Source organism: Aotus nancymaae, unplaced genomic scaffold (assembly GCF_030222135.1).
Source record: "Aotus nancymaae isolate 86718 unplaced genomic scaffold, 86718_ANA_hifiasm-v0.15.2.pri h1tg000076l, whole genome shotgun sequence".
NCBI classification, from domain to species: domain Eukaryota; kingdom Metazoa; phylum Chordata; class Mammalia; order Primates; family Aotidae; genus Aotus; species Aotus nancymaae.
Genome location: NW_026988491.1, coordinates 945896 through 969433, shown reverse-complemented (window position 1 = coordinate 969433; position 23538 = coordinate 945896). Strand labels below are relative to the sequence as shown.

The window sequence follows — 23538 nt, the reverse complement described above, 5'->3', positions numbered from 1 at the left end:
GCAGAAACCTTTGGGAGAGCCTGGTGCAAGAGCCTGGGTCTTCTCCCATGCCCACCCCATACCTAAGTGTTGGCGAGCTTTTGGGTGGCGCCCCCTCTTTGCCAGGGCTTCTGACTCCTCGCAGAGGTCCTGGCTGCTTGCCCCACGTGCCCCAGCACTCCCCAGTGATACAGAACCCTCCTGTGAATGGCAGGAGGTTGGACGGTGGATTCACCAAATGGGACTGTGTCTGCATCAGAGACAACAGGGTTCGATATTCCACCACCTTGCTCCATCAGAGAGGCAGGCAGATCTCCAGAGATGGTGAGGTCTCCGGAGAGGGACTCCAGTGAATTTCCTTCCTGCCCTATCCTCCTCCCTTGCCCCACTTCTACCCAGAGTCTCTAGTGAGGATGATCAGAGATGAGAGCTCCTCATTTTGGAGTGACCTCTTCCCAGTTATTGTTGGTCAAATTGTGTGCCTGCTTCCCTAGCCCCACTCAAAAAATGTTGGAGTTCTAATCCTCAGTACTTCATAAAGTGACTTAATTTAAAGGTAGGGTCTTTCCAGGGTAACCGAGTTAAAATAAGGTCATTAGGGCCTATTCCATATAAAAAGGGGAAATTTGGATACAGACATGAACAGACATAGGGAGAAGACATCCACCTACCAGCTAAGGAGAGAGGCCCTCACAGCTCTCAGAAGGCATTTACCAAGCTGACCTTGAATTTGGAATTCGACTCTCCAGCTATGGTACTCTGTCACAGCGGCCCTAGCAAACTAACACAGCAGTGATCCAAATGGGAATTCCCTCCCACGGGTGGGAACTATGATTGGCTACACCAGAGGGGTCCCGGGGATGGAGACAAATTTGGGGTAGGATATGGAGTCTGTGCTAGCAGGAATTTAAATAAAGGCAGCATTTGCTACCTAAATGTGGGCACACATATGCTAGCTTTGCCTTGGTAAAAAGGGAATAAATTCAAGGTTCTTGAATGTTGATGTGGGTGCACATTTGTAGGATGCATATATATCAGTGTGTCACGTGCATTCAGGGTGTGTGGGTTCATTTATTTGTTCATTGGCTCATTCATTCATTCATCATTCATCAGTTTCCTGAATGCTTGTACACACTTATAAATACACAGGATACAGAAAAAAACTAGCAGAGGAAAATGACAGACAAGTATGGGGATTAAGGGAGCATGGAGGAGGAGCATTTGTTTCAGTTTGATATATCAGGGAAGACTTCCTGGAGGAGGAAGCATGTGAGCTGAAACTGGCCAAGTGAAGAGGAGGAGGAAGGTCATGGCATGTAGACATGTAGGCAGAGAAACGGCAGCGCACACCGCAAACTACACACGGTTTGGGTTGGTTCTATTGTTTGGAACAGTCCTACCCCTACCTGCACCCTATCAGCACTCTGGAATTCCAGGTAGCACAGCAGGAGAGAAGGCACAGATGCCCAGGAGTCAACACTTTATTTTGTTCAGGCTAAGCACACTGGGAGCCCAGCACCCTCACAGGGTGTGGGCCCGTCTCGCCTCTTGAGGGTACCCGTGCTGGCTGGCTCTGGACTGAGAGCCAGTGGGGAGGCCTGGTCAGTCTCTCCGTCTCTAAGTTATTGTAGAGTCAGGAAGTCTTCAAGGGCCAGTGCATCTCAGGAGGCTGGAAGCAAACATAGGTCAGAGTTGATGAACAGGATGAAGAACACGCAAGGTTTTCTTTTCTTTTTTTGGAGACAGGGTCTCACTTTGTCACCCAGGCTGGAGTGCAGTGGTGCGATCATAGCTCACTGCACCCTCCAACTCCTGGACTCGAGTGGTCTTCCTGCTTCAGCTTCCTGAGTAGCCAGGATTATAAGTGCATGCCACCAATCCCAGCTAATTTTTTATTTTTTATTTCTTGTAGAGGTGGGGTCTCACTATGTTGCCCAGGCTGGTCTCAAACTCCTGGCCTCCAGTGATCCTCCTGCCTCAGCCTCCCTAAAGAACTGGGATTATGAGCATGAGACACTGTGCCTGCCCAGGAAGATGGGTACATTTTGATGGAGAGAATGAACGGGGTGGAGGGCCCGGAGTTCTGTATACCCAGGTGGTGTTACCGTAGCAACTCCACAGAAAGGGATGGTAGAATGTAGGCAGCAGGAGGAGAACAATTGAAGGAAAAGTTGGGACAGACTTCCCAAAGGTCCAGAAATTCCAGGTGCAGAGTAACGTGGCATTTACTGCATCCACGAGGTGCTATGCTCTATTCTAGAAATGTCTCAGTCTCATGAAACCCACAGCATTACTTTAGGTAGCTGGTATTCTTACCCCTGTTTTTCAACTGAGGGCATGGGGGCTTGGCGAGACTGCATCACTTGCCCAGAGTCCCATGGCTAGTTGTAGGGCAGAACTGAGCTTTGGGGGTCTTGCTTAGTTCCAAAGCCCACCATGCATTTGCATCGTTATAGCTGAAAAACTAGCATCCTTGGAGAAGAACCTTGCTCAGGGTAGGGAAGGGGACTTGAGTTTTAAAAGGAATGGCAGAGACAAGATGTTCTGTGATGACTTCTGCTAAGGACTGCTCCCCTCGTGGATGTGTGCCCTTTACTTGGCCTTTGAAACTGCTTTCTGTGTCCCCGGGAGCATAATAATGTAAATGAGTATCAGATCTTTACTCAGTAATTGAGAGCAGAGAGAAGGCCATGTTAAGTCAAATTAGTTTGCTCTGATATAGTCCAAGCCTGTCTCTGCGGAAGGGGCAATGGCTTTTTGATGGGCTGAGGATGTCTCTCGAAGAAATAGAGGATGTGTGGCTCATTTGGGTCAAGGAGGCCTGAGGGTTGCAGCAAGGTGCACTCTGAGAGCCATGTGCAATTCCTTGACCATCTGAGCTGCAGATGGTTAAGAACTGCAGCGAGTTCTGAGATTCAGGGACTGGAAAATTTATGAAGGCTCACAGGCTATCAGGCAGCTCTAATTTCACTTGTGAAGATGCCTGGAATTTATCCCTAGGGGAAAACTTTTATAGATAAATGTAGGGATTCTAGAGTTGGAAACCAGTTCTGCCCTGGTGATTCTATACAAGTGACTTCAATCTTTCCGATCCTCAGTCTGTCAACCTGGCAAATGGGAATAAATAATATTCACCACCACTTGGGGATATCGCGAGTACTCAATGACTGTCTGGTGTGTCTATTCAGTAAATGCAAGCCTTGGTTAGCAATGAATTCCTCTTCTTACCCTGACTCCAGACAAGTGGCAAGATGAGTGCTAGGAGGGGAGGAAGGGTGGGCAGCAGTTCTCCCGCATTGTTGCTCTATGATTTTTGCATTTGTTCCCTCCCTCTCGACCTAAGGCCTCAGTTTCTCTCCAGATGTGATGCAAGTGGACGCCGCTATTCTTAAGGTCTCTTCCAACTTGGCCCTTTGCATGTCTGTGATCCCAGCACGGATCTCCCATCATTATGTGGACAGAACACTATGGCAGCTCCTTCAACCTCAGGTGGAATGACATTAAGAAAATGACAGTAGGGCAGGGAAACTTTAAACATCTGGCACCATCTTTTTTTTTTCTGAGACAGAGTTTTGCTCTTGTTGCCCAGGCTGGAGTGCAATGGTGCTCCCTCGGCTCACTGCTATCTCCACCTCCCAGGTTCCAAGCAATTCTCCTTCCTCAGCCTCCTGAGTAGCTGGGATTACAGGGGTTCACCAAGACATCCGGCTAATTTTTGTATTTTTAGTAGAGACAGGGTTTCACCTGTTGGCCAGTCTGGTCTCGAACTCCTGACCTCAGGTGATCCACCCGACTTGGCCTCCCAAAGTGCAGGGATTATAGGCATGAGCCACTGCCCTCGGCCACATCTGGATCCTTCTTTAGCATCATCCCACAGGAACCTCTTACTTTCTGATATGTCTGCATTTCAAAGTATAAGGAAATAGAGGTACCCAGTAGAGGGCTTCTGAAAAGCTTTGCATCCAGCAACATGTGACTTCAGCTAAAACCTCTAAAAATCTTGGTCTCTAGAGAAATCTGTTGTGGCATTAAGGACAGGAGTGGCACCTGCTCTCTCCAAGGCTGCAAGCTTGACTCATTCCCCAACAACAGCCCCAGCCTGTTGTTTTTACCTGAACTGGTTCCTACTTCTGGAGATATTTTTTCATTATGCTTGCAACGTCATCGTCTTTCCTCCCTGTCCCAGGCTCTCTGAGCTCGGGGGACGTTCGCTCATCACCATCACCCGCAAGTCGTGGGATTCCTGGTCGACTTTTGATGCTGTCAGCACTTTTGAAGGACACAATGGAGCTGGAGGATGAGGACGAGTCGGACAGGTGAGCAGGATCCTCCTTGGGCTCTGGGCTCTTTTTCAAAATGGTCTTGATCCCCGAGAGAAAGGTATGGTCAGCCTCTTCCGGCTCAAAGTGGACGCTTGAACGCTGCGAACCGCCTTGCCCACCTTTGGCTGCTCCGGCCAAGGATGTAGGCGTCTGGGGCTTCCGGATAGCCGGGAGGAAGTCATCGAAGTCCACTTTGGTCTTGCGTTCATAGTTGAGGCTTGGGAGTTTCCAGCTGAACGGGTCACTGCCTAGAGGTTCCTCCATCAGGTGGGCGAACTGGCGGTTCTGGAAAACAAGTGGCTCCTTTCCGAGGTCTGGACAGGCCGCGTCGTCCACAGAGGACTCCAGACACCGCCTCCGAGGACGCAGTACGGGCGATAGCAGCGTGTCCCTGGGTGTGGTCGGGGAGCCCAGTTTTCTCCCCATGCTCAGTCTGGATTCTAAGAGGGACTCGCAGGAACTGAATCGGGCCTTCGCCTTCTCAGGGAGCAGGGTTGTGCTCCCATCGCCATCTGAAGAGATGCATTTGAGGCTGGTGGACCTCGAGAGACCACCAGCGGCCCCTTCGATCTCCAGGGGTGATTTTGCCCCAACCCTCAGCGAGAGGTTTCCCTCGTCACTGCCAGTCCTGCCCCTCCTCAGTGTGGAAGCTCCAGTAGTCTGGTAAATGGGGAGAGTGGGCCAGTCCTCCAGGCCCAGCGTAGACCCGTGGCCTCTCTGGGCTCTCTTCCTCCGGAGCCCTTCCACGAACTCCGAGAGGGCCGCTGAAGGACTGGGCAGCTTTTCCCTCGATAGCGGGGATGTATTTGCACTCCGAGAAGCCAGGGGAGAGGATGCAGCTTCCAGTCTCTCTGTGGACTTTCTCTGGATGGTGAGCCCTTCACCGTCCACAAGATGACTGTACTTTTGCCGGCGGGCGAAATGGGGAGAAACAGGCTTGTCTCCCGAGGTCTTGCCACGGACATCGGTGGACCAGCCTCTGCTCAGTGCCGACATTAGCTGGGTCCTCTCAGCATCCCCAGCCTCCTCGTTTATCCTGTGCCAAGAAGAAAAATGCAGTCAGTAGAAACTGCAATTCATACAATTTGTGCCATCGGTGTGAGAGCCCCCAAGCACAGGCACTAATATTATTTTTCTTTGGAAACACCATCCCTACCGCACTCTCAAATGAACCATATGATTTAATGTGCGAATTCAAGCCATGTAAATGATTTCTTGTTGCTTTCTGAATGCAATTTCTGTCTATAATTAAACCCAGCTAAGTACATTTGAGTAGATTAAAACTGGAGCTAGCACGGATGAATTAGATTTATGAGGCATCATATCTGACATGATAGGACCTATCATCCCAGAGCTTACTGTGAAATAAGTAGTTTGCTTCTTCAAGACCGGAAGGGGACATGCAGTGGGTGGTTTATTTATTTTAGGCTAAGCCCAGAGGACAGTCCCACCAAGGGTGGCATCTGCGAGTCAAGACTCAAACACGTGTCTCCAAGGGATGCCCCAGGACATCCCTGGTTGTTTCATGGGGTGCAGGTGTAGGTAAAATCTTGTTCCCTCAAAAGGGAAAGATTCACAAGAAATCAACTTGAAACCAAGACTATACACAAGAGGACAGACGGTTTCTATTCTGGGACTACACCAGACGTGGCTTTTATGCAGAGGGAGTTTGTAGCAGCAGCGCCAAAAACACTTTGCCTCTGAAAATCAGGAGCCTCACAGTGGGACCAAATGACAGACTGTAAAATAAATGGCATCACTTAAAGGACAGAGACTGGAGTCCATCAACCTTTGCCTTAGTAAATAAAATCTATTTGCCCCTTTCTAAGAGAAACGACCCCCTTCCCACCCACCAGCAAAGTTATAATCTATTTATTTTTATTTTTTGAGATGGAGTCTTGCTCTGTCACCAGGTTGGTGTGCAGTGGCACAATCTCAGCTCACTGCAACTTCCACCCCCTGGGTTCAAGTGATTCTTCTGCCTCAGCCTCCCGAGTAGCTGGGACCACAGGCACGTGCCGCCACACCTGGCTAATTTTTTTGTATTTTAGTAGAGATGGGGTTTCACTATGTTGGCCAGGATGGTCTTGATCTTGTGATCCACCCGTCTTGGCCTCCTAAAGTGCTGAGATTACAGGTGTGAGCCACCGCGCCCGGCCATAATTTATTTTTTAGAAAAGTAAAAAAGTTGCCAAATGTCAGAGTTTTAGCACTGCAGACAAAGCCACTGAGGGCTCAGGTCTGAATAGACGCTGAGGGCAATGCATAGGCGGGTTTCCAATCATGGGGTCCCCGTCTCTGAGTGCTTAGTTGCTGGAACTGTAACAATCAGGACAATTGTAGGATTCCGACCTCTATGTGCAAAGGGTGACTGAGATTCTGCTATAAGACTTTGAGGAAGACTTCTTGCTTACCCAGTTGGATAACACCATCTCCACTCTTGATCACACAGGACAGTTTAGGAGAAAAAGAACTGACCACATGACCCAAGGGGGTTTTGAATCTGGGAAGGAAGCCAAGCCAGAGGTCCCTTGAGGTGATGCCATGGAAGGCATGAGAGGGAATGGTTGGGCTAGGAGAGGAGCATCTTTCCCGGGGAAATAGGTGGGGATTGAAATAGACTCAATGTTTGTCTCACCCGAAAATCAGTATGTTGACACCTAATCCTCAATGTGATGATATTAGGAGGTGGGGATTTCGGGAGGTGATTAGGTCACGAGGGTGGAGCCCTTGTGAATGAGATTCGTTTCCTTATAAAAGAGGCCCCAGAGGGCTCCCTCACCCCTTCCACTGTGTGAGGACACAATGAGAAGATGGCCGTCTATGAATCAGACAACAGATCTACCTGCCAGCAGCTTGAGCTTAGATTTCCCAGTCTCTAGAACTATGAGAAATACATTTCTGTTGTTCATAAGTCACCCAGTCTATGGTGGTGTTGTTATAGCAGCCAGAAGAGATGGAGACAGGCACCTAGACCCTGCCTTCCTGAGCGCCCCTGAGGACAGAGCTTCAGTGATCCCACAGACCCATGTCTTCCAGGTCTGGCAGGAGCTCCCCAGGCTGGGGCCCTGTGCGAGGTCACCAAAGCAACAATGGGCCCAGCTAAAGGGCTTCATAGAGCTGGCTGTGATCATCTCCCTCTCCTTACTCCCCATGTCAGATGGGTAGAGGAGGGTTGAAGTTGCAGTCTGATGATGGTAGGGAGACCCAGGTATTGAAGTGGCAATGTGGAAGAGCTACCTCCTCTCCCACTCTCTCTGACCTTCACCCTCAGTCCTTCTCCTGTGTGATCAGGCTTGCTATTTCCACCCTCTTGCTCACCCTGCTCCTAGATGCTGGTCTCCTGGGACAGGCCAAGTCCTCCCTGCTTCTGGGTTTTACACAAGTGGTTCCCTTTCCCTGGAACACTCCTTCCACTCCTCTACCCCTGGTCCCGGTGCCTTCCTCCTGGGGCGGCTGGGACAGTAAAAGAAAGGTCCTTGATACTGTGTCTGCCACCTAATTATCCAAATAATGGTTATTGGTTATGATGAATAATTTATAACCAATAATAAATGGTTATTAATCATTAATAATTAAAGACAATCATTATCACTACTATTTAATTCTGAATCCCCAGAACCCAACCCCACACTAGACTCAATAAAAGCCTCAATTGAAGTTCAAAGAGGGATGCATAGACGAATGAATGGGCAGGTGACCTTCTATCTCACCGTGAGAAGAAAGCTTGGTTCCCATGTGCTAAAACAAAAGCTCCACATTTACCCAGAACAGCTGCCTCCTTTCCTATTTCTTGCCTGTTCCCATCACAGCTGGACATGGACTGGAAGAGGAGATGGAAGGCTCCTTTGTGATTCCCTGAAGGCGTATTTATCAACATCATTGCTTTGGAATCGCTCCCTGAATACACGGCAAGATGGCATTCACACGCCTGTAATTTTTTCTTCCTTACTTTTTATTAATAAACAGCTTGGAGCTGCCAGGGGCAGTGGGCTGCCGCAGAACTGACAAAAGTCATTTCCATCCTGTCCTGGCCCCGAAAGGAGGCGGGTGTGATGAATGTGTCTCGGATGCTCTGTCTCATCCATCGCCTGCCACGTGAGGGGGGCGACATTGAGGGCTCCTGTCACTGAATCTCCCGGGACTCTGCCATCCTGCTCACCCTAGCTCCCATTGCCACTGCTGGCTGCAGATGCCAGGGCAGGGCATGAGTCAATGAAGAAGTCCCAGGAGAAGAAGGAGGGGGAGGAGGAAGGGGAGGAGGAGCAGCCAAAAACGGAGGATAAAAGGCATAAGTGTAGGAAGGAGGAGAACAGACCACAAGTCTGAACTGACAGTGTCTTGCTGACTCTCATTTCTGCACCTCCGGAGTTGGCACCGAGCCCAGCACGTAGTAGATGCTCAGCAAACGCCATTGAATTCAATCAAGGTAGATGAGAAAGAAGAGGTAGTCAGGATGAGAAAAGTGGAGGAAGGGTAAAGAAATGTGGGAAGGGCCGGGCGCGGTGGCTCAAGCCTGTAATCCCAGCACTTTGGGAGGCCGAGGCGGGTGGATCACGGGGTCGAGAGATCGAGACCATCCTGGTCAACATTGTGAAACCCCGTCTCTATTAATACAAAAAAATTAGCTGGGCACGGTGGCGCGTGCCTGTAATCCCAGCTACTCAGGAGGCTGAGGCAGGAGAATTGCCTGAACCCAGGAGGCGGAGGTTGCGGTGAGCCGAGATCGCGCCATTGCACTCCAGCCTGGGTAACAAGAGCGAGACTCCGTCTCAAAAAAAAAAAAAAAAAAAAAAAAAGAAATGTGGGAAGAAGAGAATAACGGTTAGAGCATGAAAGAAGAGGAGACAGGATAAACAGGAGAGAAGCTGAAATGAGAATGGGTGGGGGAGGTGGAGAGGAAGAGGAAGGAGACCCAGAGGGCTGTGGCGATGGAGAAAAAGGAAGGAGACTTAGGCAAAGGAAAGGAGGAGAGAGGAGAACATTGCAGAGGCTTTTCAGGCCGGGAACGGAGGATCTGCTGCCTTTGGCTTTGACAAAAAGGCGAGATAGGCTGGGGTCCACGGTGAAGTGGCCTGCTGCCCAGAAATAGGAGTCTGGAGGTCACAGTGGGTGAGGTACAGACTGGTGATCAGGTACAGACGCCACAGGTGTGCTGGGCCCAAGCCAGGAAGGTTCTCAGCTATGCTGGTGCAGGGGGATTTGCACTCGCCTTCCCTGGGGTCCTCGAGCAGCAATGCCTTCTACAAGTCATGGAAGCCAAAACGTCCAACATAGTCACTCAGGCCCAGCCTGGCTGTCACGGGGTCTGAGGGCCTGATGTCTTGAGATTGGGGTGGGCTGAGTCTCACTTTTCTAGAATGGTCTGGTGCCTCTGAAACCTCAGCTGGTGAGCTTAGAACAGGAATACAAGCCACGTAGTATAGACTCCTAGAGGGGCTGGAGAGGTGACATGGGGGCAGAGTGAGGAGAGAGGGGGAAGAGAGGGCAAGGAGGAAGGAAAGAAAGAAGTTGCCCACGGCCAAGTGCTTCTTCCTGGCTTTCCCATGCAGAAATCCACCTACGTCTCTCTGCAAGTGCTTTTTCTATTTCCTGTCTGAAACCACCTCTCAAGGTATGAAGTTCCTTGCATCCGCTCCTTCCTGTGTAGAGACTGAAGAATTTAATCTAAATTCAGATGTCCTTTTGAAGGCTTTAAGATAAGGATCCCAAGTTCTGCTGAGTGAGGCTGGATAATCATCTCCATTTCTATCTTAGCACTGGACACTTCAGACACCTTCTGCCTGACTTCATCCAGGGACCAGAAAGAGTCTTCTTTTTTTCCTAGCTGTCCTCACAGGACCAGGTGGGTGTGACTCAGATGGAACTCCCCATCATCAGCATGATGGAAGGATGTCAGATAATCAAGATGTTACCATGCCTGCTTCCCAGAGCCTGGGCCAGGGAGAGGGATGATGTATACAAGGCTCTCAGAGTCACTGAGAGACAGGATAGGCAGGGGCACTGTTACTCTTCAAGGCGAAGCTCCAGAAAAGCCTTGAGGACTTCCACTGCCTGCCCCATAGTCTGTCCAAAAAGGAATATCCTTCTGGTATTCCTGCTATGGGAAAGAGTCAGAGGATGGTCCTGAAGCATCTGGCCACAAAGACACCAGGGCTGGTTTTATAACTTAGTGGATGAAAGAGTCATTGATGACAACAGCTACCCCTGACTAAATATCTACTGTGTACCAGGTGCTATGCTGGATACCAGGAATATAGAAGACAGCAAACTGATCCTGCCCTCATAGCAACCCCGAGAGGTAGGGATTATGACCTCCAGGCACAGAGAGGTTGAGTAACCTCTGCAAGCACACACAACTGGCAACCAAGTCTGGTTTTGCCACTCACTAGCCATTTGACCTGGGATCACTGCCTAACTTCTCTAAGCCTCGGTTTCTTTAGCTGAAAAATGGGGGAAACCAGATTAGCCTCGCAATGCTGTGGAGATAAGAACTCCATGAAGGCAGGATTTTTATCCATTGTGTTCACTGCTACCAGAACAGTGTCTTAGCACATAGTAAGTGCTCAATGAATTTGTGTTGAATGCGTGAGGGAAGCACCAGGGCCCTAGTACATTGTAAGTACTCCATAAACATGTGTTGGATACATGAGTTAATTGCCAGCCCTCAAGCTCATAGTAGGCGCTCAATAAAATGTGCGTTCAAGTTATGAATCATGCTCCAGTGCTTGCCACATAGTAGGTTCCAATAAATATTGGATTGATGAAATGAATTGATGAATAAGGGCATTTATATGAAAATGCTGTAAGTATGAGTTGCTTCAAGTCATAGAAGTGTACTAGGTAAATTAAGACATGAAAACTCAGGAATACTGTAATTTCCACTCTTTCTAACTTGCTAGGTTTAAAAACAAACAAACAACCAAACAAACAAAAGAGCTTCAGAAGCAGAGAGATCTGAGTTCAAATCCCAGCTCTGGCTCTGTCTAGTCCAACCCAGTTTTTTTTTTTTTTTTTTTTTTTTTTTTTTCAGTGGTGTGATCTTGGCTCACTGCAATCTCTAACCCCCAGGTTCAAGTGATTCTCTTGCCTCAGCCTCCTGAGTAGCTGGGATTACAGGCGCCTGCCACCATACCCAGCTAATTTTTATATTTTTAGTAGAAACGGAGTTTCACCATGTTGGCCAGGTTGGTCTTGAACTCCTGACATCAGGTGATCCATCTGCCTCGGCCTCCCAAAGTGTTGGGATTACAGGCGTGAGCAACACCATCTGGGTCTCCAGGTATCTTTTGAAGCCTAAACATGCACAGGTGTAAGAGTGGGAATGACACTGCCCTAGGTCCCAGGGTCTTGTTAGAAATGAGAGGTGATGCGTGCCATATGCACATTCAGTATCTAAGAGTGGAGGCTACCCCCGGTACTACAAGTGAGGCAAAAGATGCTACAGTTAAACTTTCATACATGACTTATCTCCAAGTATTACTAATGGTATTATACAAATTTTAAAATCTTAACACTTGTCTGATTGCTTTTCTTTAATGACCACTTTCATCAGTGCTAGAGAAGTCCCCAGACTGAGGGCAGATGTTCAAGAGTAAACAATTCCTACGTATGTGTCTACAGTGAACAGCACGGAGAAGGGAAGTGGAGATTGAAGTGGTTGGTTCAGCCTTGGAACAAGCTAGTGTTGGAGACAGTGTTTTCTGCTTGGATTATAACTTTTCCCCTTTCATAGTATCTTACGAATGGGGCCCCATCGTTTCATCTCTAGTGTTGACCACAGAAGCAGATGCTCTATGAAAATTCATGAAGAACAAAGAAGAAGGCACCTACATCTGCATGTATCACATTCAGTGTCTCATCAAGCTAAGCAGCAATGCCCCATCAACATCGGAGGTATCACTCCACCTTGCACATGAGGAAACTGAGGCTGGCTGGTGAGCAATCATTTGCTCGAGGCCACACTGCTCAGTGGCAGGGCCTGCATTTGAACCCTACTGGGCGGGATCTGAATCCCATTCTTCTCTTTCCACTACATCACACACCCACTGGGCAGAAGGCTGAAGGGAAACCTCAACCGACTGAACTTACATCTACACTTATACATTTTTCAGAATCCACTGTGATGTAATGAACCAAAAAAAAGTTAGCTCCAAGTCAAGGAGATGCTGGATTTACTGTCATTAGACTTAATCACACAGCAAAACAAACTAACAAGACATAATTCCCAGATCTGAGTGTGGCCAGGGCCTGGGCCAATTGTAGCTACCAGGAAACTCGATGCAGATGTAATGACACCATGAATCATCCCCAAAAGCATGCTGTCACCCCCTCATTCTTCACCCACTCCCTGAAATTAAAGAGGAAATTAAAAACACATTGATGTTCTTTAATACTGGTGAGGCCTGCGATGGGAAACCCGACGTTCTTTGAAGATGGCCTGAAGATTTGGTAACTGAGTCCAAAATAACAAGGGAGAGTCTGAAATGAAAGTTGACATGGCACCACCCAGGGCTGTCTATTATGCAGGGAATGCGAGGCACTTATGAAGCCACTGTGGTGCGCAGGTAAATGCCACATCATTAGCATTATCACGTATCGTGCCGTTAGGTTTTGTAGACATTACTCAAGTTTATGCTCACAACAGTTGTCTAAAGCAGATATGGCAATCTTCCCATGTCAGAAATGAGGCTCGGAAAGAATCAGTAATTTGTTATGTAATCAGTGGGAGAACATGGATTTCAAGCAAGGAGTCCAGCTCTGGGACCATGCCTCCCAACTGCTCTACCCTACTGCCCTTTAGTTTCCTGTTTTATACATGAGGAAGCTGAGGCTGAGGGAGGCAAATGGGCTTGCTGAGGAGGAGCAGAGCTGAGACTCCCACCCTGGTCTGTCTGTCTACCTACAATGTTCTGCTGAGCACACAGTGGCAGAAGGTGGGCTACTGTCCTGTCTTTGGGAGAGGACTGTAGGTGTGGAGTCTGGAAAATCCCATGGAGAAGGGTCCACAGTGCAAGAAATTCCAGGGAAACTGAAGCACAGACTATAAACACAGCAAGAATTTGGCAAGGGAGAGAGCAGTCAGTACTGGCACCTGGGTGCATAGCCTTTCTTTCTTTTTTTGAGACAGAGTTTCACTCTTGTTGCCCAGACTGGAGTGCAATGGTATGATTTCAGTTCACTGCAATCTCCATCTCCCAGGTTGAAACAATTCTCCTGCCTCAGCCTCCTGAGTAGCTGGGATTACAGGCACCCGCCACCACCACACCCAGCTAATGTTTGTATTTTTAGTAGAGATGGTATTTCACCATGTTGGCCAGGCTGGTCTCGAACTCCTGACCTCAAGTGATCCACCCACCTCAGCCTCCCAAAGTGCCAGGATTAAGGTGTGAGCCACCATGCCCAGGCAGGCACGGCCTTTCCTGAGGAGGTGGGTTGAGTTGGTCTTTGGAAGAGGGGTAAGGATTTCAGCGGTAGCGATGGCTCAAGAAAGACACTCCAAGTAAGAGCAGAAGATTCCTGCTATGGATTCTTAGCTTATTTAATCTGCAAAACCCTTGACAAGCAAAGGCTGATATGTAAATTTCACAGGCAAGGAAACTGAGGCTTAGGAAGCTCCCCCATCCCTAGCTGAGAGGGAAGTTCAAAGCAAGGAGGATGCTGGGGGTTGGGGGATGGATAGGTAAGGAAGCAGGCAAGTGTGGAGGAGGCGACATTAGCAGCAATCTGTCCCATGCCTGACCACTCCTGGCTTGGGGAATAGAGTAAGGAAACAGACACTGTGACTATCCCACATTCCCTATAATATGGCAGATTTTATGAGACAAGGTCACCCTCAAGGCTTGCTTGCTATTCTCTCTGATGATTAAGGTCAGAGCTGAGTCTTTGACAATTTTACAAACCAATCCATCGAGTGGCCCTGAGTGGACACCGGCCTTCATGCCCTCTGTGGCTCAGCAGAATTTGCCTTGACTTCACCCACACAGTCTTACTGGCTACCAGGGACTAAGGTCAATGATTTTTGCATAGATTTGCCCATTCGAATCACCCCTGGAACTCTACCAAAAAAAAAAAAAACAGTTAAATTGGAGCTGGGTGGTTATAAGCAGATCATTCTCATTTAAAAGAGACTGAAGAGCAACGCAAGGTGTTAATAATAAGAAAAGCAAAACAGGGAAAAGGGTCTATGGGAGCTCTCTGTGCTTTCTGCTCTATCTTTTTGTGAAAACCTAAAACTGCTCAAAAGTAAAAAGTCTATTATTTTTCTTAAAAGAAACTAAAGAAGCATAATCAAATATAATTGGTTTTCTTAATAGAATCATTCTGTGAACCTCAGCATCACCCAATATATCTTTGTAATACACCTGCACATGTACCTCCTGCTTTTAAAAATTAAATTTGAAAAATAAATAAATAAGAAGATAATATAAAAACACAGTGATACAAGACAATTTTAGGATAATTGGGTAATATAAAAGTTGGGATCTTAGACAATGTTATGGATTTGTTAATTTTTTTAAGTGTGATAGTGATACAATACTTAGAAAACATCCTTCTTAGAAGAAAGATGTGAAATTATTTAAGGAGAGCTGTAATGTTGTCAACTTGTTTTTATATGGGAAAGGAAAGGAAAGGAGAAGGGAGGGAAGGAGAGGGGAGGGGGGGAGGGGAGGAGAGGAAGGAAGGCAGGAAGGACGGAAGGAAGGACGGAAGGAGGGAAGGAGGGAAGGAGGGAGGGAGGAAGGTAAGGAAGGAGGGAGGGAGGGAGGAAGGGAGGGAGGGAAGGAAAATGTGTTTAAACATAGATATAGAGGGGGAGCTAAAGATAGAAATGAAGTCATGTGGAGAATTCTAGCGACTATCATATTAAGGTAGAAGCTAATAGTTGATAGTGCCCTCTTGTTAACAAATTTAAAAAATAAGGAAGAGAGAAAAGGAAGGAAGGAAGGACAGAAGGAAGAAAGGAAAAGAGGAAGGGAGAGAGAGAAGAAAGGAAGTGAGGGAGAGAGAGGGAGGAAGGAAAGGAGGGAGGGAGGGAGGAAAGAAGGAGGGAGGGAGGGAGGGAAGGAGGAAGGAAGGAAGGAAATTAGGCTAATAGAAAAAATTAGGAGGGAGTCAGAGAGGAAGGAACTGACACTCTGCAGGTGATTCTGATAAACCATCATTCTATATTTAAAGAAAAACCAGATAAACAAACATTTTCACTCACCCTTTAATGCTCAGCCCAACTATAGCTTCCCCCTGAATGCCCTTCTGCCCTCTGGCCTGGGTTGGGACATCTCCTGGCTCCCACAACCTCCTGTGTCTCCCTTTGCACTATAATTGTCTGCTTACTTATTTGTATCTCCCAGCAAGACTGTTAGTTTCTGGAGTAGACCATGTCTTTCTTCTATGAATCCCCAGCATCAGGAATGCCTCAAAGAAATCTTGCAGAATGGAAAGAATGAAGGAATGGGGGATTAGAAAGATGAGAGATTGTGGAAGTGTGGAAAGAATGTGCAAACGGCTGCCTCACCTGGGCTGGACAATTCAGAACCCAGTATCCCTGCTCACCAGTCAGTCACATCCCCTTCTCCCGGCTGAAAAACAAGATTCAAAACCCACTTCCAGTACACAGTCTAAAAAATGAGTTCTCTGTATTTCTAACACCAAGCCAAGAGCCTTGTTTCATTTCTACAGGATGTGATCAATTTCTAGAATACCAAATTGAGACTGACTTGGAGCCTCATCTGGTTTGAACCCCTCATTCTACACCTAGAAAAACAGAGAAGAGACTAGAACTTCCCAAGTCACACTCTGATGAGATGGTGCAAGAACTGGCTCTAAAACTCGAGTCTTCTACCTTCTGCTACAATTTCCACAATGTTTTGAAGAACATAATTCTAGATTTGTAGAGTAATTAAAATCTAATTGGCTTGTAGACTCAATTGGGATTCAACATATTCAAGGAAATTTAATGCATCCCTTCACTTTCCACGCAGACATTGCCTCACCTGAATACGGTGAAATGGCAATAGTCACACAAAATCTCAGACTAATTCATAACAGCACTTAGTTCCCCATGAAAATGCAGTTTTAAGTGAATGGAAATTATGCAACCATTCCTATTTCCTTACATCCATCCTAAATCATTTATTGAGTGTCATGATGCCAGATGTTGTCAACAGAGAGATGAATAGTGCTTGTCTTCAAGGAACTTACATTCTAGAGGGGTAGTAGATTTGCCAAGTTAGGACTGGAAGAAAATATGAGTGAAACCTTGTGTTTCCCTAGGCATAAAAAGTAAGAAAAAAAATTAGCTTTTATTTTAAGTTCAAGGGTACACGTGCAGGTTTCTTATATAGGTAAACTCATGTCACAGGGGTTTGTTGTACAGATTATTTCGTCACCCAGGAATTAAGCCGAGCATTCACTAGTTATTTTTTCTGATCTCCTCCCTCCTCCCACTCTCCACCCTCCACCAGTCCCCAGTGTATGTTGTTCCCTCTATGTGTCCATGTGCTTCCATCATTTAGCTCCCACTTATAAGTGAGACCATGTGGTATTTGGTTTTCTGTTCCTCTGTTAGTTTGCTAAGGATAATGGCCTCCATCTCCATTCATGTCCCTGCAAAGGATATGATCTCATTCTTTCTTATGGCTGCATAGTATTCCATGGTCTATATGTAGCACATTTTCTTTATCCAGTCTACTATTGATGGGCGTTTAAGGTGATTCCATGTCTTTGCTATTGGGAATGATGCTGGGATGAGCATACACATACATGTGTCTTTATGGTAAAAACAAAATAATGTATATTCCTTTAGATATATACTCAGTAGTGGGATTGCTGGGTTAAGTGGCATTTCTGCTTTGGGTCTCTGAGGAATCACCAGGTTGTTTTCCACAATGGTCAAGATGGATTAAAGACTTAAATGTAAAACTCAAAACTATAGAAACTCTGGAAAGCAACCTAGGCAATACCATTCTGGACATAGCAACGGGCAAAGACTTGATGATGAAGATTCCAAAAGCAATTGTAACCAAAGCAAAAGTTGATAAATGGGATCAAATTAAACTAAAGAGCTTCTGCACGGCAAAAGAGACTATCAACAGAGTGAACAGACAACCTGCAGAATGGGAGAAAGTATTTGCAAACAGTGCATCTGACAAAAGTCTAATATCCAGTATCCATAAGGAACTTAAACAAATTTACAAGAAAAAAACAACCCCATTAAAAAGTGAGCAAAGGACATGAACAGACACTTGTAAAAAGAAGGCATACATGTGACCAGCAAGCACATGTAAAAAAGTTCAACATCACTGATCATTAGAAATGCAAAGCAAAACCACAATGAGATACCAACTCACAGCAGTTAGAATGGCCATTATTAAAAAGTCAGCCAGGTGCAGTGGCTCACGCCTATAGTCCCAGCACTTTGGGAGGCTGAGATGGGTGGATCACAAGGTCAGGAGTTCAAAACCAGCCTGGCCAGGATGGTAAAACCCCATCTACTTAGGAGGCTGAGGCAGAGAATTGCTTGAACCCGGGAGGTGAAGGTTGCAGTGAACCAAGATCACGCCACTGCATTCCAGCCTGGGTGACAGAGTGAGACTCCATCTCAAAAAGAAAAAAAAGTAAAAAAATACCAGGTGCTAGTTAGGTTGTGGAGAAAAAGGAATGCTTACACACTGTTGGTGGAAGTATACATTAGAAAAAAAAAAATGTTTATTTAGGAAAGAGAGTAAAAGTCTAGCTCAGCACTCAGCTTCCAGATATAATAGCTTGTACCAGAGCTACTTGGAAAAGTCAGAAAAGTAGAATTCAAATTTAAGGACAGTGGAAAGCCATCAAAGCAGCCAGGACCGAAAAGGCCAAATCCTGGAAAGAGGGAAATACGCTGAAGGTGAATAGAAGATAATGTGGCACTTTCCCTGAGAGTCATTTGCTGACCTCAGAGAAGAATTAATATGGATAACTTATACTTCCGGATGCTATATTGGTTCAAGGATGGACATGTGGAAAAGTGGAATAGAATGGAGCCTGGAGTATGGAGTATGTACATAAAATCACTTGATTTATGACAAATTCATACTGTTGTGCAATGTGGACACTATTATTTCTCTAAAATATATGTGCTGGGCCAACTGGATATCTATATGGAAAAGAGTGAGCCCTACCTCACATCATAAATAAGTATCAATTCGTGATACTTATTTATTGTCTCTAGATATAAAAGGTAAATCAATATAATGTCTACAAAAATATAAGGAAATATTTTATAATTTCAAAGTAGGCAAATAATTTTTCAACAGTATAAAAAAGCACTAACTATAAAGGAAAACATTATAAATTGGGTTACATTAAAATTAAGAACTTTGCTTATAAAAATAAACCATTAAGACAATGAAAAAGGGGAGTCACTGAGTGGAAGAAAACCCAAATACCTTATAAAGGGCATGCATTTAGAATACATAAAGAACTCCTACAGATCAATACAAAAGAGATGGATAACCAAAGAAGAATAAAAATAATGGACAAAAGACTTTCTCAGACAATTCATTAAAGAGGATATTCCAATGAAGATATAAGCAGATAAAAAGATTTATTTACCAGGGAAATGTGAGTGAAGACCCAAATGTAAAACTACCAACATCCATTAGAATAGCTAATTTTTAAAATAACAAAACCAAGTGTTATCAAGGAATTAGACCAACCACAACATTCATTCACTGCTGATGGTTACATAAATTGGAATGACTGTTTTGATAGCATTTACCAAAGCTGAAAACACACCTAGCAATTCTACTGCTGAGTATACACCCAACAGCAATCTGTATATTCAAGCAACAAAAGATGTGCACAAGATTGTTCACAGTAATAACTATTCATAATCATGCAAAACTATAAACAACCTAATTGTCTATTAATAACAGAATAAATTAATTATTATTCTATGTTCGCACAATGGCATATTATTTACTAGGGTTTCTCAGGGGTAGTATAATTGCCATTTTGGACCAGATAATTTTATTGGCCTGTCCTGTGCATTGTAAGATATTTGGCAACATCCCTGAACTCTACTCATTAGATGCCAGTAGCATGAGGCAGCCAAAAATGTCTCCAGACATTGCCAGTTGTCCCCTGTTGAAGTGGGTAGTGGTGCAAAAGTGCCTCCAGGTGAGAACCACTGTTATAGACTATAGAGCAATGAAAATAAATGAATTACTGCTACGTGCAACAGTGTTGAGGAATCTTGAAAATATTATATTGAAAGAAAGAGGCCAGACACAAAAGAGGACATACTGGATGCTTCCATTTATGCAGTTGAAAAAGGGGCATACCTAATTTACAGTGTTAGAAGTCAGGATGGTGGGTATCTTTCAGGAAGGAGGAGGTCGTGTCTTGAATGGGCACATGGAAGTTTTAGGGGCATTGTAATGGTCTGGTCTTGATTTTGTTAGTAATTACAAATTAATTCGGTATGATCAATTTTTTGAAAATTTCCTCATGACACACTTTCCTGTATATATATTCCAATAGTAAATTTATGTGACAAAACCTTAGCTTAATCAGAGAATCAGAGATTCTAAAGGAATGTTCTCACGCCTGTAATCCCAGCACATTGGGAGGCTGAGGCGGGCAGGTCACTTGAGGTCACAAGTTCGAGACCAGCCTGGCCAACATGGTGAAACCCTGTCTTTACTAAAGATACAAAAAATCAGCTGGGCATGGTGGTGCACCTGTAATCCCAGGTGCAAAGCTATTCAGGAGGCTGAGGCAGGAAAATCGCTTGAACCTGGGAGGCGGAGGTTGCAGTTAGTCAATATCGCACCATTGCACTCCAGTCTAGGTGACAGAGTGAGACTCCGTCTCAATAACAACAACAAAAAGAATGTTCTGAACCATCAATGATGTATCCGAATGGTTTTCTACGAACTTGCAGCTTAGGTGAGCCTCGAATTTTCTAAAAGGTCCACAGACCTACCATCCAAGACCTGGAGTTCTAGACAGGAAATAGCCTTTCTTCCTCTAAAAACCTGTCTGAGAGGGACCAGGGTGCTAAGGATAAATCCTGTGCCTACATTCAGACTTCCCCTGGTTTCACTTGCTCAGGACTTTGGTCCATGGTTAGTATGTTTGCATTGAATATTTCTGTGCATTTAGTTTCAACATCTTTTCCGCTAATCTTCCTAATACTGATAAAACTGAAAAGACTTCTTATGTCCTAGGAAGATAGAAAACCATATTGATGAGAGGCCCATTCATTAGGTATATTCACAATGGATTAAAATTATCCTGAGCCCCAGTTCTAAGAATGCAGAAACCAGTAAATAAATGTACTATTGAAATAAGACTAGCAACCGATGTTTAACCCACTTTGGGAACGAGCTGTTTTTAAAGCTAAGTACCATTTATTCACAAATCCATAATTAATGAACTAATTACAAACGAGTCTTATCTAATCATTTAAGCCGCCCTCATATGACCCATCCTTGGCTTCCTGTCTGTAGCAGAGTAATTGCCCTTCTTTGAAAGTAACACAACTTTGTTTTAAAGACAATACTGTCTAATTCAGACCTTTTTACTAATTCATCCCAAGTAAAAACAAACAGGGGTGGTGGTAGTGTCTGCATCTTTTCTTTTAAACCAAGAACGGCAAGCCAAGAGTTTGGGGCTGCAAATGTTTACAGAAAGCAAATTTTTCCCTGCAAAAAGGAAAAGTTGTAATGCCATCTTTTAGCCAAACGAAAAGCAGTTGTGTTAAATCGGCACCAAAGCAAATGATACATACAACAGTAATTAGCAAAGATTACACAGTAATTAAAATCACGATGATTATGTGAGTGAGAATAATTTATACAATAATCTCCACGCTCACACTGCAATATGGTACAAGTCCAATAGCAACAGTAGAAAGCCGGGTTTGGTAATGAATTCAAAGCACAGCATCACTAATTATGTGGTGATAGATTGGCCATTGAAAGTTAGGGATAAATAAAGTCTCTGATCAGGATACATCACTTTAGTTGGATTTCCCAAGGTTACTGAATGGGGACCCCAAACAGTCTTACACGTTTCCTTCCTCCCCGCCGTTCTTTGTCTTCATACTCTTACCCATTCCTAGAGTTCAGCCTCCCCCTGGGTGGAAAACATTTGCTACGCTTACAGTCTTATCTACCAAGCTTCAGGTAAGGCCCTTCATGGTCCTTTGGGGAACCCTTCCTCCCTCAATGTTCTCATGGTTTGGTGGGAATTTCCAACAGCCAGGTGAGAAGACTGACTTAGGCCAAAGGTAAGAGGCTCCTTCAGTCCCCTTGTCCATTCTGACTGGTCCGGGCTCACTCGGGCTTGGAATTTTTTGTGAAACTGTGAAGAAGAGAGAAACTCTCTTTACTGCTGGACTCGGAATGGTGCAGGCATGAATTTGGAGCTGTTGGCCGCCATCTTGTTGCCCCCAAAAGAAACCAACATAGAAGAGAGCGGAGCAGAGAGGTTGGTGGGGAACCAAATCCCAGTGATCATTTTTGAATTCCTGGATCTAGCAATGCCTGAAGCTAGATTTTTCTTTCTGGTTTCCCAGCTATAGGAGACAATAAATGTTCCTTCTTACTCAGGCCAGGTTGATGGGTTTTAGGTCACCTACACTCATAAGAATCCTAACATTATGCAGAGGAGTCTTGGTATCTCCTTAGGGCTCCAGGTCAGAGTTTAAAACCTTCGGGTCAATTCTCTTTGGATGTCCCCAAACACACGAAGTTTAACATGTTTAAAACTGAGCTCACCAAAACTCCACTTTCATTGCCAAGAGATTTTCTGTTGTGCTCATGGTTTTCTGCTGTGAGTTCAGCGCACTTCTGCAATCTCTGGCATGGGGAGCACCCGGTCATAGTTTTCCCTAGTCCTGACTGTCAGCATCCATTCCTCCACACAAAGACATCACCTGGCCTGGTCTGGGACAAAGGACAGAGGATGGAAGGGAGTTTCTGCTTATTAAACATCTTGGTGGCAGGCCTTCCACTGCATACTCTATGGTGCTAATTTGTTAAAGTTGTTAATTCTTCAGTTCTGCAAAGGGAATATTATTAAAGCCTACTTAATGGTGGAGGGGTTGAGACTCAGAGACTGTAACTTGCTCATAGTCAGGAACTAGTAAGGGAGAGGTTGTCTTAGAAACCAGATCTACCCTCTACTCTCTTGAAGTGTGACTCCAGGGCCTGCTGGTCAGGCCCTGTTGAAGTCTCTGAGCCCACCACATGCTTCTGCCCTCAGTCTGCACTCTGGGAGCCTGAACCCCAGACCCTCTGTTCTCCTTATTATAGTTCCTCAATCCTGCTTCATGTTTCCAATAACTTGTTCTGTGATAGGAGTCTGGCAAATCTATCCTGGGTTCTTGATATCAGCATCATCTGTTTCATTGCCCTGATGAGAAGCCATCTGACTTCAATCCACTGGACACTTATCTGTTCAATGAGTATTTATTGAGTACCTACTGTGTGCCAGGCACTGTACTAGGTGCTAAGGTTCAAAAAGGACAGAGACAAGAGTTATGTCCTTAAGAAGCTCACAGCTCTCCTGAAAGAGACAGACACCTTACCAAGATTTTATCTACGTAATACACACTATGCCATGAGAGAGGGAGAGTTGAGGTCTGTGAGATAACAGTAGGGGGCACCTGACCCACCAGGATATCAGGGAGGCTCTTGTGGCAGGCAATGCATGAGCTGAGTCTTCACGGATGATTAAGAGGAGATGAGAAACCCTGGAAGGGTTTTCCAGTCACAGGGAATATCACAGACAAAGGACTAGAGTTGTGAACTAGCATAGTGTATGCAGAAGAGCTATAAGGCACTTGGGGTACACATTGTGATGTAAAGGAGGGAAATAAGACCAGTGAAGTGGGTGAGACCTATATCATGAAGGGTCATGTAAGCCAGGCTAAGGCAATTGACTTCTACTTTGCAAGGCAGAGGTCAGCAAAGGTTTTCCGCAAAGGGCCAGATGGCAAATATTTTTGGCTTTGTGGATTATATGGTCTCTGTTGCAACTAATCAATTCTGCCATTGTAATGCAAACACAGTTATGGTCAATAGGTTTTTTAAAAACCCATGGGCATAGCTGTAGTCCAATAAAACTTTATTTACCAAAACAGGGCGAGGGCCAGATTTGGCCTGTGGGCAGGAGTCTGCTGACCCCTGCTGTAGGCAATGAGGAGCCGCTGAAACCAGATTTTCCTTTGAGAGGAATCATACTAGCT

At 45.5% G+C, this 23538-nt stretch overlaps 1 protein-coding gene across 2 annotated transcripts in view; it reads right to left on the bottom strand.

Annotated features, from left to right (window-relative positions):
• Positions 1 to 1442: 1442 nt before the first annotated feature.
• Positions 1443 to 23538, bottom strand: part of MYO18B (myosin XVIIIB) — a 285467-nt gene continuing 263371 nt past the window's right edge. For both annotated transcript variants that reach the window (XM_064367868.1, XM_064367869.1), the window contains exons 43-44: positions 4092 to 5337; positions 1443 to 1648 (exon numbers count right to left, since the gene is read on the bottom strand). In XM_064367868.1, the coding sequence (XP_064223938.1) occupies positions 4104 to 5337 (1234 nt within the window). In that variant the 3' untranslated portion in view covers positions 1443 to 1648; positions 4092 to 4103. The remainder of the gene's footprint in view (positions 1649 to 4091; positions 5338 to 23538) is intronic.